This window comes from Embiotoca jacksoni, unplaced genomic scaffold, assembly GCF_022577435.1.
Source record: "Embiotoca jacksoni isolate LCO1_2020_lvr unplaced genomic scaffold, fEmbJac1.0.p SCAF_123, whole genome shotgun sequence".
Taxonomy (NCBI): Eukaryota; Metazoa; Chordata; class Actinopteri; family Embiotocidae; genus Embiotoca; species Embiotoca jacksoni.
This window is the reverse complement of record NW_027185256.1, coordinates 378,258-392,385: the sequence shown is the minus strand read 5'-3', so window position 1 is coordinate 392,385 and position 14,128 is coordinate 378,258. Positions and strand designations below refer to the sequence as shown.

General features: G+C 45.3%; 1 protein-coding gene across 1 annotated transcript; it reads right to left on the bottom strand.

The window, feature by feature from the left end:
* Positions 1–1,537: 1,537 nt before the first annotated feature.
* Positions 1,538–12,416, bottom strand: LOC138195738 (probable serine/threonine-protein kinase clkA). Its single transcript, XM_069145365.1, has 8 exons — positions 12,351–12,416; positions 4,287–5,724; positions 4,114–4,178; positions 3,776–3,969; positions 3,013–3,362; positions 2,411–2,472; positions 2,166–2,314; positions 1,538–2,069 (listed from the first exon to the last, which is right to left on the bottom strand). The coding sequence occupies exons 1-2, from the start codon at positions 12,414–12,416 to the stop codon at positions 4,552–4,554; spliced, it is 1,239 nt and encodes a 412-aa protein (XP_069001466.1). The 3' UTR covers positions 1,538–2,069; positions 2,166–2,314; positions 2,411–2,472; positions 3,013–3,362; positions 3,776–3,969; positions 4,114–4,178; positions 4,287–4,551.
* Between the last annotated feature and the right edge of the window lie 1,712 nt (positions 12,417–14,128).

The window sequence follows — 14,128 nt, the reverse complement described above, 5'->3', positions numbered from 1 at the left end:
GGTTTACTTACCATGCTGTTTACTTTGATACACATCTCTTTCCCTCTTTATTTACAGAGAAATAAAAACTTAACTAATACTTAAATACCTATAACAAACATAACTGATCACACCAGAATAAGCCAGAGAGTATTTAAAACTATACATTAAAAGTAACTTGGCCCTCGGTCCACTGGCTTGAACATTGGATAGATCTTAAACGTGCTGGAGGATGATTGCCTAAAAATATCTCAGAACTTGAAGTGATCTGCAAGGAAGAGTGGGTGAAAACTCCTAAACCGAGAACTGAAGGCAGCTGTTTCCTCAGTCCTGACTGACAGTCGAGTGCTCAGACTTTAAAATATACCACAATATTTGTTTGGTTCACAATTTCAGAAAAGTTCCAAAAAATAATAATTAACAGTGTGTTAATCTTTGAAAAAGCTCTTTTTTTTATGTCTGTTTGCTGCAGTGGTTGTATTTATTTTGTTTCACTTCTAAAATCAACATGTGTCACTTTCTGAGGGATGTTGAAACGTCTCCATACAACTATATATTCAATGGCACTTCCATCGAGAAAACAGAGATAGCATTATGTTAAGCTACAACTTTCATGACATTTCTGATACATTTGTACTTTATTTATAACATACGGATTACATTTAATAATCACCAATGTCAAATGAATATGTAGGATACATCAATGTTTCCAAAAGTATGTATTTGGGGAAAATTGTATTTACCAATCATAAAGTCCAGTTTGTTTATGAAAATTAGATGATTTCATGAGTACCTTCTCAGCTGCATTTAATGTCTTTGAATAAACCATTAGGGAAAATACTGAAAATGGTCATCAAGAAAGAATTTTACTATTCCAGTTTTTTTAAGATGTAGCAGGGAAATGAGCTGAAACATCCAAGTAAATAACTTGAACAGCTGCCCTTTCGAGTGGCCCAGTCAGAGACCAAACCTTAACCCAATAGATACTGAGCTATGTGGTAATCCTCATTGATCTCTGAAGTTATCTTTGCTGCTGTTTCTTTCCTGTTTTTCTTGATTTTACTCATATTCATGGGGTTGAATTTGTTGTTGGGGTTTGTCATTTTTTAACTTTTTGACAAGACACCAAACTGTGGAGGATGTGGGTTTGAGTTTTTACTGAGCTGTTGAGAGTTTTTCTTGGTGCAAACAAACAGAGCGTGATCTTTTCACTGAGCTCACTTTGTGTTGTTTTGCCCTTGTTGAAGTTGCTTTAAGCAAATCACTTCCATGGTAATTTATAGAGAACATATAAGGTCAATCCTGCAAGTAAGGATGTGTTTCTCTACATACCAACAATTCACTTAATTAAAAAATGTCCCCTTGCGGGATTAATAAAGTAACTATCTATCTATTTATCTATCTTGTAAATTGCTTAAGGTTTGCTGACATATCAACTGTCCAAATACCTTTAAGGGCCAACTGTATGTCCTGATGTTTTCTTCCTGACCAAACCTGATTCACTGACCTCAGTGGGAATAGCAGATTGTGAAAGTAAAAAAAAGAATAGAATCAGCCCTTGGTTCTGTACATATCTTCAGTACTTTTAATAGAATCATCTTCAGTTTATTAGAATACACATTGTTTGTACCTGCTTCAGATGGCAAATACTTATTAGCATTATCATTAGTATATATACAGTGTAGTATGTCTTTTATTATTATTATTATTATTATTTATTATTTAGTCACAGAATACACATGTACTATAAACACATTTAAATATGAAAATTGACTTCGTAGATTCATTTATGGAACGTCAAAGAGAGTTCCAGCAAAACTCTGAGCAATTAAGGCTCAGTAGATTTGCAGTCATCTTTTATAATCAACTTGTGTAGTAAACCTAACTTATCGAGAAGTTCTCTCTGAGTCATATTAGATTGCAGTTCATCAGGAGTCCTTGTTCATGCCAGTGACAGCAGCCGGTTTTTAATGGGATGTCACGTGGACATAAGCACAGTCGTTAATGCTAGTGCGACATTAGCCATGAGAGCAGCACCAAGCAGGATGCAGTGATGAGACTGATGTTGTGGCTTACTCCACCCGACACTTCTGCAAATGTTGAAAAAAAGAAACAAGGCATTGCTTTAACAAACAGTTGTGTGATGTTATAGATTTTTGATAAGGATAACATCCAACATTGCTTACGTGTGCCATCCACAAAAATAGAGTTGGTGTCAATGTTGAAGGCGGTGATGTTGGAAGCTGCATTGACCAAAACGTTTGCGATCTGAGTGTTGTCAGGAACAGATGTAGATGCAAATCTAAGGTTCATGTTGTTGATGATTGATCCATTGCTGCAAAAGGAATTACAAAAAACATTGTTTTAATTATATGACTGTATATGGTCAATATAGCAAAAGACTATATCAGTATAATCATAAACAAATTACCTGAACGAAATCACTGTCAATGAGCGGAATGAAGAAAATGTTGTTTGGTAGAAAGGTTCAAGCTGCAGAAATAAAAACAATAAGTAAGTATACAGCATATGCTACAGTCTAATGGCTTGTGCATCTTCACTTCCCAATTACCCACTATAATTATAGTATTTCATTTTCACTATGTAATAACACTGATGCATTTCCTATTCATCCAATTTCCACTTTACCACATATTGAATGTGTCCTATAAACTCTCTATTGAAAGATAATGCATTATTTCATCTTTAAGAAGTCACCACAAGCAATAAGTTTCTCCAGCATCCAACCAGATTTTAAAATGGATATGTGTTGCAAACATTTGTTTATACTTTGTTTTACAATTGAAAATAAGTTTGCTGAAGTTTTCTTTAGTTCACACTATACAATCTTACTCCATAACATTTGGATTGGAAATTTTAAATTGGATGTCTTTGCGTTGAAAAGGGATGACTACACGAATGAAAAGAAAATATGGCTAATTGCAGAAATACTGTCACAATATAATGTTGTGTTTAAACTTGATTAGAATGACTATACTTGGTGTATGGTTTCACTTCAAGAAAAATACTTACTGTTGACTTTAACAGTGCAGCTCGATTTATAAACGCTGCAGATAATGAATTCTGCAAGTCATTTGTAAATGTCTCCCCAGCAGATCGGAAAATCAACTGCCTCGTTGTTACCGCCTCGGCAGTTGTTACTGGTGTTGCAGCATTTGTTGCTGTGGTTGCAGCGTTGGTAGCTGTAGTTGCAGCATTTGTTGCTGTGGTTGCAGCGTTGGTAGCTGTAGTTGCAGCATTTGTTGCTGTGGTTGCAGTGTTGGTAGCTGTAGTTGCAGCATTTGTTGCTGTAGTTGTTGCAGATAGGATTGCAGAAGTCATTGAATTTAAAGTGGGGGCTGCAGTTGTGGAATTTGCTGTGCCTGTAAACAAATGAAACGATGTAAAAAAAATTTTTTTTTAAAGTTTCTGTTAGCCAGTTTCTTTTAAACAGACATATACTGTACATAACAATAGAGTGTATGTTTATGTACAATAAGTCACAGTTATGGTACTGTTACTGATGTTTGTCACAGTGGACATAATTGTATTAATGATTGTATAGTATTTGTCATCCCAGCAATTTGTCAAAGGATTAAGAAAGGAAAGAGAAATAACTCTAAACGCAACGTGGTGTAAGGAGAGACAATGCCTTAGGGATCATTGATTTAGACTAAGTAATGACTAATGTATTATTCATTGAGACAACAGGATTGTTCACCATCAAACACGTACATGACACAGCCAGAGATAAATAACCTTTTTAATGAATTTCTTGTGGCCACTGTTTACTTACGAATTACTTGGACAGAGTTGGCTTCAACTGTTAGATTGAAGGCAGAAAATGAACTGTTGGGACTGGACACAGCATCCTGTAAGGTTTCTGCAACAACATCAGCCTGTGGAATTTCTTCAAGTGTCGAAGTTTGGTTGAACTCAACCCCGACCTCTGCTTCAGTGTTAACCATTCGTGTTCTAGTGCCAGCTTGCCTGCATAAAAGAAATACATATCTCAATTAACATTGATAAGTTTTACATGTGTAATTGTTTCTCTTTTGTCTTTATTAATATGAGCTTTATATATTAATATTAATGACCAAAAGTCAATTTGATTCTCAAAATGTAAAAACTTACGTAAACCTGATGATAAAAGTGCGGATAAAAAGCACCCCAAATCGAGCACTGTAGATGATATCGCACTGTGGAAAGTAAAAAAATATGAATAAAGTTATTTTCAAATTAAATAAAAAACAACTAAGAACTCACTTAGTACACATTGAAACAAATAATTGTGACACTGTACCCACCACTGTCACCACTCTTATCTCCAGGCTCCTAAACTGCTCACTGTTTCTATTTGTGAGTTCTTCTACGAATGGTTCTTCCACAACTGCAGCAAGAGTCACAATTCGTTGGGGAGCTTCAGTTGTTGTTGTGGTAGTAACAGTAGTTGTTGTTGCTGTTGTTGCTGCTGCAGTTGTTGCACCAGTTGTTGTTGATACTGCAGTTGTCGCTTCAGTGGTAACTGTTGTCGCCGCTTCAGTGGTAGGTGCTGGGGCAGCCGTTGTCGCTTCAGTGGTAGCGGTGGGGGTTGTAGTAGGTGTTGTCGTTGGTGTTGTTGTAGGTGTTGTCGTACGGGTTGTAGTAGGTGTTGTGGTCGGAGTTGTAGTCGGCATTGTTGTCGGCGTTGTTGTAGGTGTTGTAGTTGGTGTTGTTGTCGGCGTTGTCGTTGGTGTTGTGGTTGGTGTTGTCATAGGTGTTGTGGTGAGGGTTGTAGTAGGTGTTGAGGTCGACGTTGTTGTAGGTGTTGTAGTTGGTGCTGTTGTTGGCGTTGTAGTTGGTGTTGTCATTGGTGTTGTTGTCGGTGTTGTGGTGGGGGTTGTAGTAGGTGTTGTGGTCGGTGTTGTAGGTGTTGTCGTGGGAGTTGTCGTAGGTGTTGTGGTCGGTGTTGTAGTTGGCATTGTTGTCGGCGTTGTAGGTGTTGTAGTTGGTGTTGTTGTCGGCGTTGTCGTTGGTGTTGTCGTAGGTGTTGTGGTGAGGGTTGTAGTAGGTGTTGTCGTTGGTGTTGTCGTAGGGGTTGTAGTAGGTGTTGTGGTCGGAGTTGTAGTCGGTGTTGTTGAAGGTGTTGTAGTTGGTGTTGTTGTCGGCGTTGTTGTCGGTGTTGTAGTTGGTGTTGTTGTCGGCGTTGTCGTTGGTGTTGTTGTAGGTGTTGTCGTAGGGGTTGTAGTAGGTGTTGTGGTCGGAGTTGTGGTCGGTGTTGTTATCGGCGTTGTTGCAGGTGTTGTAGTTGGTGTTGTTGTCGGCGTTGTTGTAGGTGTTGTAGTTGGTGTTGTTGTCGGCGTTGTCGTTGGTGTTGTTGTAGGTGTTGTCGTAGGGGTTGTAGTAGGTGTTGTTGTAGGTGTTGTCGTTGGTGTTGTTGACGGCGTTGTTGTAGGTGTTGTCGTTGGTGTTGTTGTCGGCGTTGTCGTTGGTGTTGTTGTAGGTGTTGTCGTAGGGGTTGTAGTAGGTGTTGTGGTCGAAGTTGTGGTCGGTGTTGTTATCGGCGTTGTTGCAGGTGTTGTCGTTGGTGTTGTTGTCGGCGTTGTCGTTGGTGTTGTTGTAGGTGTTGTCGTAGGGGTTGTAGTAGGTGTTGTGGTCGGAGTTGTTGTCGGCGTTGTTGTAGGTGTTGTATTTGGTGTTGTTGTCGTTGGTGTTGTCGTAGGTGTTGTGGTGGGGGTTGTAGTAGGTGTTGTGGTCAGCGTTGTTCTAGGTGTTGTAGTTGGTGTTGTAGTTGGCGTTGTTGTCGGCGTTGTTGTAGGTGTTGTTGTAGGTGTTGTGGTGGGGGTTGTAGTAGGTGTTGTCGTTGGTGTTGTTGTCGGTGTTGTCGTAGGGGTTGTAGTAGGTGTTGTGGTCGGAGTTGTAGTCGGCGTTGTTGTCGGCGTTATTGTAGGTGTTGTAGTTGGTGTTGTTGTCGGCGTTGTTGTAGGTGTTGTAGTTGGTGTTGTTGTCAGCGTTGTCGTTGGTGTTGTTGTAGGTGTTGTCGTACGGGTTGTAGTAGGTGTTGTGGTCGGAGTTGTAGTCGGCGTTGTTGTAGGTGTTGTAGTTGGTGTTGTTGTCGGCGTTGGTGTTTTCGTTGGTGTTGTCGTAGGTGTTGTGGTGGGGGTTGTAGTTGGCGTTGTTGTAGGTGTTGTAGTTGGTGTTGTTGTCGGCGTTGTCGTTGGTGTTGTCGTTGGTGTTGTCGTTGGTGTTGTCGTAGGTGTTGTGGTGGGGGTTGTAGTAGGTGGTGTCGTTGGTGTTGTTGTAGGTGTTGTCGTAGGGGTTGTAGTAGGTGTTGTGGTCGGAGTTGTAGTCGGCGTTGTTGTAGGTGTTGTAGTTGGTGTTGTTGTCGGCGTTGTCGTTGGTGTTGTCGTAGGTGTTGTGGTGGAGGTTGTAGTAGGTGTTGTGGTCGGTGTTGTAGGTGTTGTAGTTGGTGTTGTTGTCGGCATTGTATTTGGTGTTGTCGTTGGTGTTGTTGTAGGTGTTGTGGTGGGGGTTGTAGTAGGTGTTGTGGTCGGTGTTGTCGTAGGTGTTGTCGTGGGAGTTGTAGTAGGTGTTGTGGTCGGTGTTGTTGTAGGTGTTGTCGTGGGAGTTGTAGTAGGTGTTGTGGTCGGTGTTGTCGTAGCTGTTGTCGTGGGAGTTGTAGTAGGTGTTGTGGTCGGTGTTGTTGTAGGTGTTGTCGTGGGAGTTGTAGTAGGTGTGGTCGGTGTTGCAGTTGGTGTTGTCGTTGGTGTTGTTGTCAGTGTTGTGGTGGGAGTTGTAGTAGGTGTTGTGGTCGGTGTTGTCGTAGGTGTTGTCGTCGGAGTTTTAGTAGGTGTTGTGGTCGGTGTTGTAGTTGTCGTTGTTGTCGGCGTTGTAGTTGGTGTTGTCGTTGGTGTTGTCGTAAGTGTTGTGGTGGGGGTTGTAGTAGGTGTTGTGGTCGGTGTTGTTGTAGGTGTTGTCGTAGGGGTTGTAGTAGGTGTTGTGGTCGGAGTTGTAGTCGGCGTTGTTGTAGGTGTTGTAGTTGGTGTTGTAGTTGGTGTTGTTGTCGGCGTTGTCGTTGGTGTTGTCGTTGGTGTTGTCGTAGGTGTTGTGGTGGGGGTTGTAGTAGGTGTTGTGGTCGGTGTTGTTGTAGGTGTTGTCGTAGGGGTTGTAGTAGGTGTTGTTGTCGGCGTTGTTGTAGGTGTTGTAGTTGGTGTTGTTGTCGGCGTTGTCGTTGGTGTTGTCGTTGGTGTTGTCGTAGGTGTTGTGGTGGGTGTTGTAGTTGGCGTTGTTGTCGGCGTTGTTGTAGGTGTTGTAGTTGGTGTTGTTGTCGGCGTTGTCGTTGGTGTTGTCGTAGGTGTTGTGGTGGGTGTTGTAGTTGGCGTTGTTGTCGGCGTTGTTGTAGGTGTTGTAGTTGGTGTTGTTGTCGGCGTTGTCGTTGGTGTTGTCGTTGGTGTTGTCGTAGGTGTTGTGGTGGGGGTTGTAGTAGGTGTTGTGGTCGGTGTTGTTGTAGGTGTTGTCGTAGGGGTTGTAGTAGGTGTTGTGGTCGGAGTTGTAGTCGGCGTTGTTGTAGGTGTTGTAGTTGGTGTTGTTGTCGGCGTTGGTGTTGTCGTTGGTGTTGTCGTAGGTGTTGTGGTGGGGGTTGTAGTTGGCGTTGTTGTAGGTGTTGTAGTTGGTGTTGTTGTCGGCGTTGTCGTTGGTGTTGTCGTTGGTGTTGTCGTAGGTGTTGTGGTGGGGGTTGTAGTAGGTGTTGTCGTTGGTGTTGTTGTAGGTGTTGTCGTAGGGGTTGTAGTAGGTGTTGTGGTCGGAGTTGTAGTCGGCGTTGTTGTAGGTGTTGTAGTTGGTGTTGTTGTCGGCGTTGTCGTTGGTGTTGTCGTAGGTGTTGTGGTGGAGGTTGTAGTAGGTGTTGTGGTCGGTGTTGTTGTAGGTGTTGTAGTTGGTGTTGTTGTCGGCATTGTAGTTGGTGTTGTCGTTGGTGTTGTTGTAGGTGTTGTGGTGGGGGTTGTAGTAGGTGTTGTGGTCGGTGTTGTTGTAGGTGTTGTCGTGGGAGATGTAGTAGGTGTTGTGGTCGGTGTTGTCGTAGGTGTTGTCGTGGGAGTTGTAGTAGGTATTGTGGTCGGTGTTGTTGTAGGTGTTGTCGTGGGAGTTGTAGTAGGTGTGGTCGGTGTTGCAGTTGGTGTTGTCGTTGGTGTTGTCGTTGGTGTTGTTGTCGGTGTTGTGGTGGGAGTTGTAGTAGGTGTTGTGGTCGGTGTTGTAGTTGGCGTTGTTGTCGGCGTTGTTGTAGGTGTTGTAGTTGGTGTTGTTGTCGGCGTTGTAGTTGGTGTTGTCGTTTGTGTTGTTGTAGGTGTTGTCGTGGGAGTTGTAGTAGGTGTTGTGGTCGGTGTTGTAGTTGTCGTTGTTGTCGGCGTTGTCGTTGGTGTTGTCGTTGGTGTTGTCGTAGGTGTTGTGGTGGGTGTTGTAGTTGGCGTTGTTGTCGGCGTTGTTGTAGGTGTTGTAGTTGGTGTTGTTGTCGGCGTTGTCGTTGGTGTTGTCGTTGGTGTTGTCGTAGGTGTTGTGGTGGGGGTTGTAGTAGGTGTTGTCGTTGGTGTTGTTGTAGGTGTTGTCGTAGGGGTTGTAGTAGGTGTTGTGGTCGGAGTTGTAGTCGGCGTTGTTGTAGGTGTTGTAGTTGGTGTTGTTGTCGTTGGTGTTGTCGTTGGTGTTGTCGTAGGTGTTGTGGTGGAGGTTGTAGTAGGTGTTGTGGTCGGTGTTGTTGTAGGTGTTGTAGTTGGTGTTGTTGTCGGCGTTGTCGTTGGTGTTGTCGTTGGTGTTGTCGTAGGTGTTGTGGTGGGGGTTGTAGTAGGTGTTGTCGTTGGTGTTGTTGTAGGTGTTGTCGTAGGGGTTGTAGTAGGTGTTGTGGTCAGAGTTGTAGTCGGCGTTGTTGTAGGTGTTGTAGTTGGTGTTGTTGTCGGCGTTGTCGTTGGTGTTGTCGTTGGTGTTGTCGTAGGTGTTGTAGTAGGTGTTGTGGTCGGTGTTGTCGTAGGTGTTGTAGTAGGTGTTGTGGTCGGTGTTGTCGTAGGTGTTGTCGTGGGAGTTGTAGTAGGTGTTGTGGTCGGTGTTGTCGTAGGTGTTGTCGTGGGAGTTGTAGTAGGTGTTGTGGTCGGTGTTGTAGTTGTCGTTGTTGTCGGCGTTGTCGTTGGTGTTGTCGTAGGTGTTGTGGTGGGGGTTGTAGTAGGTGTTGTGGTCGGTGTTGTTGTAGGTGTTGTCGTAGGGGTTGTAGTAGGCGTTGTGGTCGGAGTTGTAGTCGGCGTTGTTGTAGGTGTTGTAGTTGGTGTTGTTGTCGGCGTTGTCGTTGGTGTTGTCGTTGGTGTTGTCGTAGGTGTTGTGGTGGGGGTTGTAGTAGGTGTTGTGGTCGGTGTTGTTGTAGGTGTTGTCGTAGGGGTTGTAGTAGGTGTTGTGGTCGGAGTTGTAGTCGGCGTTGTTGTAGGTGTTGTAGTTGGTGTTGTTGTCGGCGTTGGTGTTGTCGTTGGTGTTGTCGTAGGTGTTGTAGTAGGTGTTGTGGTCGGTGTTGTCGTAGGTGTTGTCGTGGGAGTTGTAGTAGGTGTTGTGGTCGGTGTTGTCGTAGGTGTTGTCGTGGGAGTTGTAGTAGGTGTTGTGGTCGGTGTTGTCGTAGGTGTTGTCGTGGGAGTTGTAGTAGGTGTTGTGGTCGGTGTTGTAGTTGTCGTTGTTGTCGGCGTTGTCGTTGGTGTTGTCGTAGGTGTTGTGGTGGGGGTTGTAGTAGGTGTTGTGGTCGGTGTTGTTGTAGGTGTTGTCGTAGGGGTTGTAGTAGGCGTTGTGGTCGGAGTTGTAGTCGGCGTTGTTGTAGGTGTTGTAGTTGGTGTTGTTGTCGGCGTTGTCGTTGGTGTTGTCGTTGGTGTTGTCGTAGGTGTTGTGGTGGGGGTTGTAGTAGGTGTTGTGGTCGGTGTTGTTGTAGGTGTTGTCGTAGGGGTTGTAGTAGGTGTTGTGGTCGGAGTTGTAGTCGGCGTTGTTGTAGGTGTTGTAGTTGGTGTTGTTGTCGGCGTTGGTGTTGTCGTTGGTGTTGTCGTAGGTGTTGTGGTGGGGGTAGTAGTTGGCGTTGTTGTAGGTGTTGTAGTTGGTGTTGTTGTCGGCATTGTCGTTGGTGTTGTCGTAGGTGTTGTGGTGGGGGTTGTAGTAGGTGTTGTCGTTGGTGTTGTTGTAGGTGTTGTCGTAGGGGTTGTAGTAGGTGTTGTGGTCGGAGTTGTAGTCGGCGTTGTTGTAGGTGTTGTAGTTGGTGTTGTTGTCGGCGTTGTCGTTGGTGTTGTCGTAGGTGTTGTGGTGGAGGTTGTAGTAGGTGTTGTGGTCGGTGTTGTTGTAGGTGTTGTAGTTGGTGTTGTTGTCGGCGTTGTCGTTGGTGTTGTCGTTGGTGTTGTCGTAGGTGTTGTAGTAGGTGTTGTGGTCGGTGTTGTCGTAGGTGTTGTAGTAGGTGTTGTGGTCGGTGTTGTCGTAGGTGTTGTCGTGGGAGTTGTAGTAGGTGTTGTGGTCGGTGTTGTCGTAGGTGTTGTCGTGGGAGTTGTAGTAGGTGTTGTGGTCGGTGTTGTAGTTGTCGTTGTTGTCGGCGTTGTCGTTGGTGTTGTCGTAGGTGTTGTGGTGGGGGTTGTAGTAGGTGTTGTGGTCGGTGTTGTTGTAGGTGTTGTCGTAGGGGTTGTAGTAGGCGTTGTGGTCGGAGTTGTAGTCGGCGTTGTTGTAGGTGTTGTAGTTGGTGTTGTTGTCGGCGTTGTCGTTGGTGTTGTCGTTGGTGTTGTCGTAGGTGTTGTGGTGGGGGTTGTAGTAGGTGTTGTGGTCGGTGTTGTTGTAGGTGTTGTCGTAGGGGTTGTAGTAGGTGTTGTGGTCGGAGTTGTAGTCGGCGTTGTTGTAGGTGTTGTAGTTGGTGTTGTTGTCGGCGTTGGTGTTGTCGTTGGTGTTGTCGTAGGTGTTGTAGTAGGTGTTGTGGTCGGTGTTGTCGTAGGTGTTGTCGTGGGAGTTGTAGTAGGTGTTGTGGTCGGTGTTGTCGTAGGTGTTGTCGTGGGAGTTGTAGTAGGTGTTGTGGTCGGTGTTGTCGTAGGTGTTGTCGTGGGAGTTGTAGTAGGTGTTGTGGTCGGTGTTGTAGTTGTCGTTGTTGTCGGCGTTGTCGTTGGTGTTGTCGTAGGTGTTGTGGTGGGGGTTGTAGTAGGTGTTGTGGTCGGTGTTGTTGTAGGTGTTGTCGTAGGGGTTGTAGTAGGCGTTGTGGTCGGAGTTGTAGTCGGCGTTGTTGTAGGTGTTGTAGTTGGTGTTGTTGTCGGCGTTGTCGTTGGTGTTGTCGTTGGTGTTGTCGTAGGTGTTGTGGTGGGGGTTGTAGTAGGTGTTGTGGTCGGTGTTGTTGTAGGTGTTGTCGTAGGGGTTGTAGTAGGTGTTGTGGTCGGAGTTGTAGTCGGCGTTGTTGTAGGTGTTGTAGTTGGTGTTGTTGTCGGCGTTGGTGTTGTCGTTGGTGTTGTCGTAGGTGTTGTGGTGGGGGTAGTAGTTGGCGTTGTTGTAGGTGTTGTAGTTGGTGTTGTTGTCGGCATTGTCGTTGGTGTTGTCGTAGGTGTTGTGGTGGGGGTTGTAGTAGGTGTTGTCGTTGGTGTTGTTGTAGGTGTTGTCGTAGGGGTTGTAGTAGGTGTTGTGGTCGGAGTTGTAGTCGGCGTTGTTGTAGGTGTTGTAGTTGGTGTTGTTGTCGGCGTTGTCGTTGGTGTTGTCGTAGGTGTTGTGGTGGAGGTTGTAGTAGGTGTTGTGGTCGGTGTTGTTGTAGGTGTTGTAGTTGGTGTTGTTGTCGGCGTTGTTGTAGGTGTGGTAGTTGGTGTTGTTGTCGGCGTTGTCGTTGGTGTTGTCGTAGGTATTGTGTTGGGGGTTGTAGTTGGCGTTGTTGTAGGTGTTGTAGTTGGTGTTGTTGTCGGCGTTGTCGTTGGTGTTGTCGTTGTTGTTGTCGTAGGTGTTGTGGTGGGGGTTGTAGTAGGTGTTGTCGTTGGTGTTGTTGTAGGTGTTGTCGTAGGGGTTGTAGTAGGTGTTGTGGTCGGTGTTGTCGTAGGTGTTGTCGTGGGAGTTGTAGTAGGTGTTGTGGTCGGTGTTGTAGTTGGCGTTGTTGTCGGCGTTGTTGTAGGTGTTGTAGTTGGCGTTGTTGTCGGCGTTGTTGTAGGTGTTGTAGTTGGTGTTGTTGTCGGCGTTGTAGTTGGTGTTGTCGTTGGTGTTGTTGTAGGTGTTGTCGTGGGAGTTGTAGTAGGTGTTGTGGTCGGTGTTGTAGTTGGCGTTGTTGTCGGCGTTGTTGTAGGTGTTGTAGTTGGTGTTGTTGTCGGCGTTGTCGTTGGTGTTGTAGTAGGTGTTGTGGTCGGTGTTGTTGTAGGTGTTGTAGTTGGTGTTGTTGTCGGCGCTGTAGTTGGTGTTGTTGTAGGTGTTGTGGTGGGGGTTGTAGTAGGTGTTGTGGTCGGTGTTGTCATGGGAGTCGTAGTAGGTGTGGTCGGTGTTGTAGAAGGTGTTGTGGTCGGTGTTGTTGTAGGTGTTGTCGTTGGTGTTGTTGTCGGCGTTGTACTTGGTGTTTTCGTTGGTGTTGTAGTAGGTGTTGTGGTCGGTGTTGTCGGCGTTGTTGTAGGTGTTGTAGTTGGTGTTGTTGTCGGCGTTGTCGTTGGTGTTGTCGTAGGTGTCGTAGTGGGGGTTGTAGTAGGTGTTGTGGTCGGTGTTGTTGTAGGTGTTGTAGTTGGTGTTGTTGTCGGCGTTGTAGTTGGTGTTGTTGTAGGTGTTGTTGTGGGTGTTGTAGTTGGTGTTGTTGTTGGCGTTGTCGTTGGTGTTGTCGTTGGTGTTGTTGTCGGTGTTGTGGTGGGGGTTGTAGTAGGTGTTGTGGTCGGTGTTGTCGTAGGTGTTGTCGTGGGAGTTGTAGTAGGTGTGGTTGGTGTTGTAGTTGGCGTTGTTGTCGGCGTTGTTGTAGGTGTTGTGGTTGGTGTTGTTGTCGGCGTTGTCGTTGATGTTGTTGTCGGTGTTGTGGTGGGGGTTGTAGTAGGTGTTGTGGTCGGTGTTGTTGTTGGTGTTGTCGTTGGTGTTGTCGTAGGTGTTGTGGTGGGGGTTGTAGAAGGTGTTGTGGTCGGTGTTGTTGTAGGTGTTGTAGTTGGTGTTGTTGTCGGCGTTGTACTTGGTGTTGTCGTTGGTGTTGTAGTAGGTGTTGTGGTCGGTGTTGTTGTCGGCGTTGTTGTAGGTGTTGTAGTTGGTGTTGTTGTCGGCGTTGTCGTTGGTGTTGTCGTAGGTGTCGTAGTGGGGGTTGTAGTAGGTGTTGTGGTCGGTGTTGTTGTAGGTGTTGTAGTTGGTGTTGTTGTCGGCATTGTAGTTGGTGTTGTTGTAGGTGTTGTTGTGGGTGTTGTAGTTGGTGTTGTTGTTGGCGTTGTCGTTGGTGTTGTCGTTGGTGTTGTTGTCGGTGTTGTGGTGGGGGTTGTAGTAGGTGTTGTGGTCGGTGTTGTAGTTGGCGTTGTTGTCGGCGTTGTTGTAGGTGTTGTAGTTGGTGTTTTTGTCGGCGTTGTAGTTGGTGTTGTCGTTGGTGTTGTTGTAGGTGTTGTTGTGGGAGTTGTAGTAGGTGTTGTGGTCGGTGTTGTAGTTGGCGTTGTTGTCGGCGTTGTTGTAGGTGTTGTCGTTGGTGTTGTCGTAGGTGTTGTGGTGGGGGTTGTAGTAGGTGTTGTGGTCGGTGTTGTTGTAGGTGTTGTCGTGGGAGTTGTAGTAGGTGTGGTCGGTGTTGTAGTTGGCGTTGTTGTCGGCGTTGTTGTAGGTGTTGTAGTTGGTGTTGTTGTCGTCGTTGGTGTTGTCGTAGGTGTTGTGGTGGGGGTTGTAGTAGGTGTTGTTGTAGGTGTTGTCGTAGCTGTTGCTGCGTCAGTGGTAGCAGCTGGGGAATCATTTATTTATCAGCAATTATTAAGGAAGCAAGTCATTTTTGAAAATTGTCAATTTTTTAATTCATAAGTCATAGAAAAGTGTTAATGTTTCCTTACTGCACACACCCATTTAATAAAGTGTAGAAATAAAAGCACAAAACTTTTCAGTAAAAATTATTGCACATCTAAATGTCGGGAATTAAATACACAAACGTTTTTTACCAGGTCAGCTACTTGTGCAACCAAACGTGATAATTACAGCTTTAACATTCAAATTGACCCCAGTAACATAGCTTCCT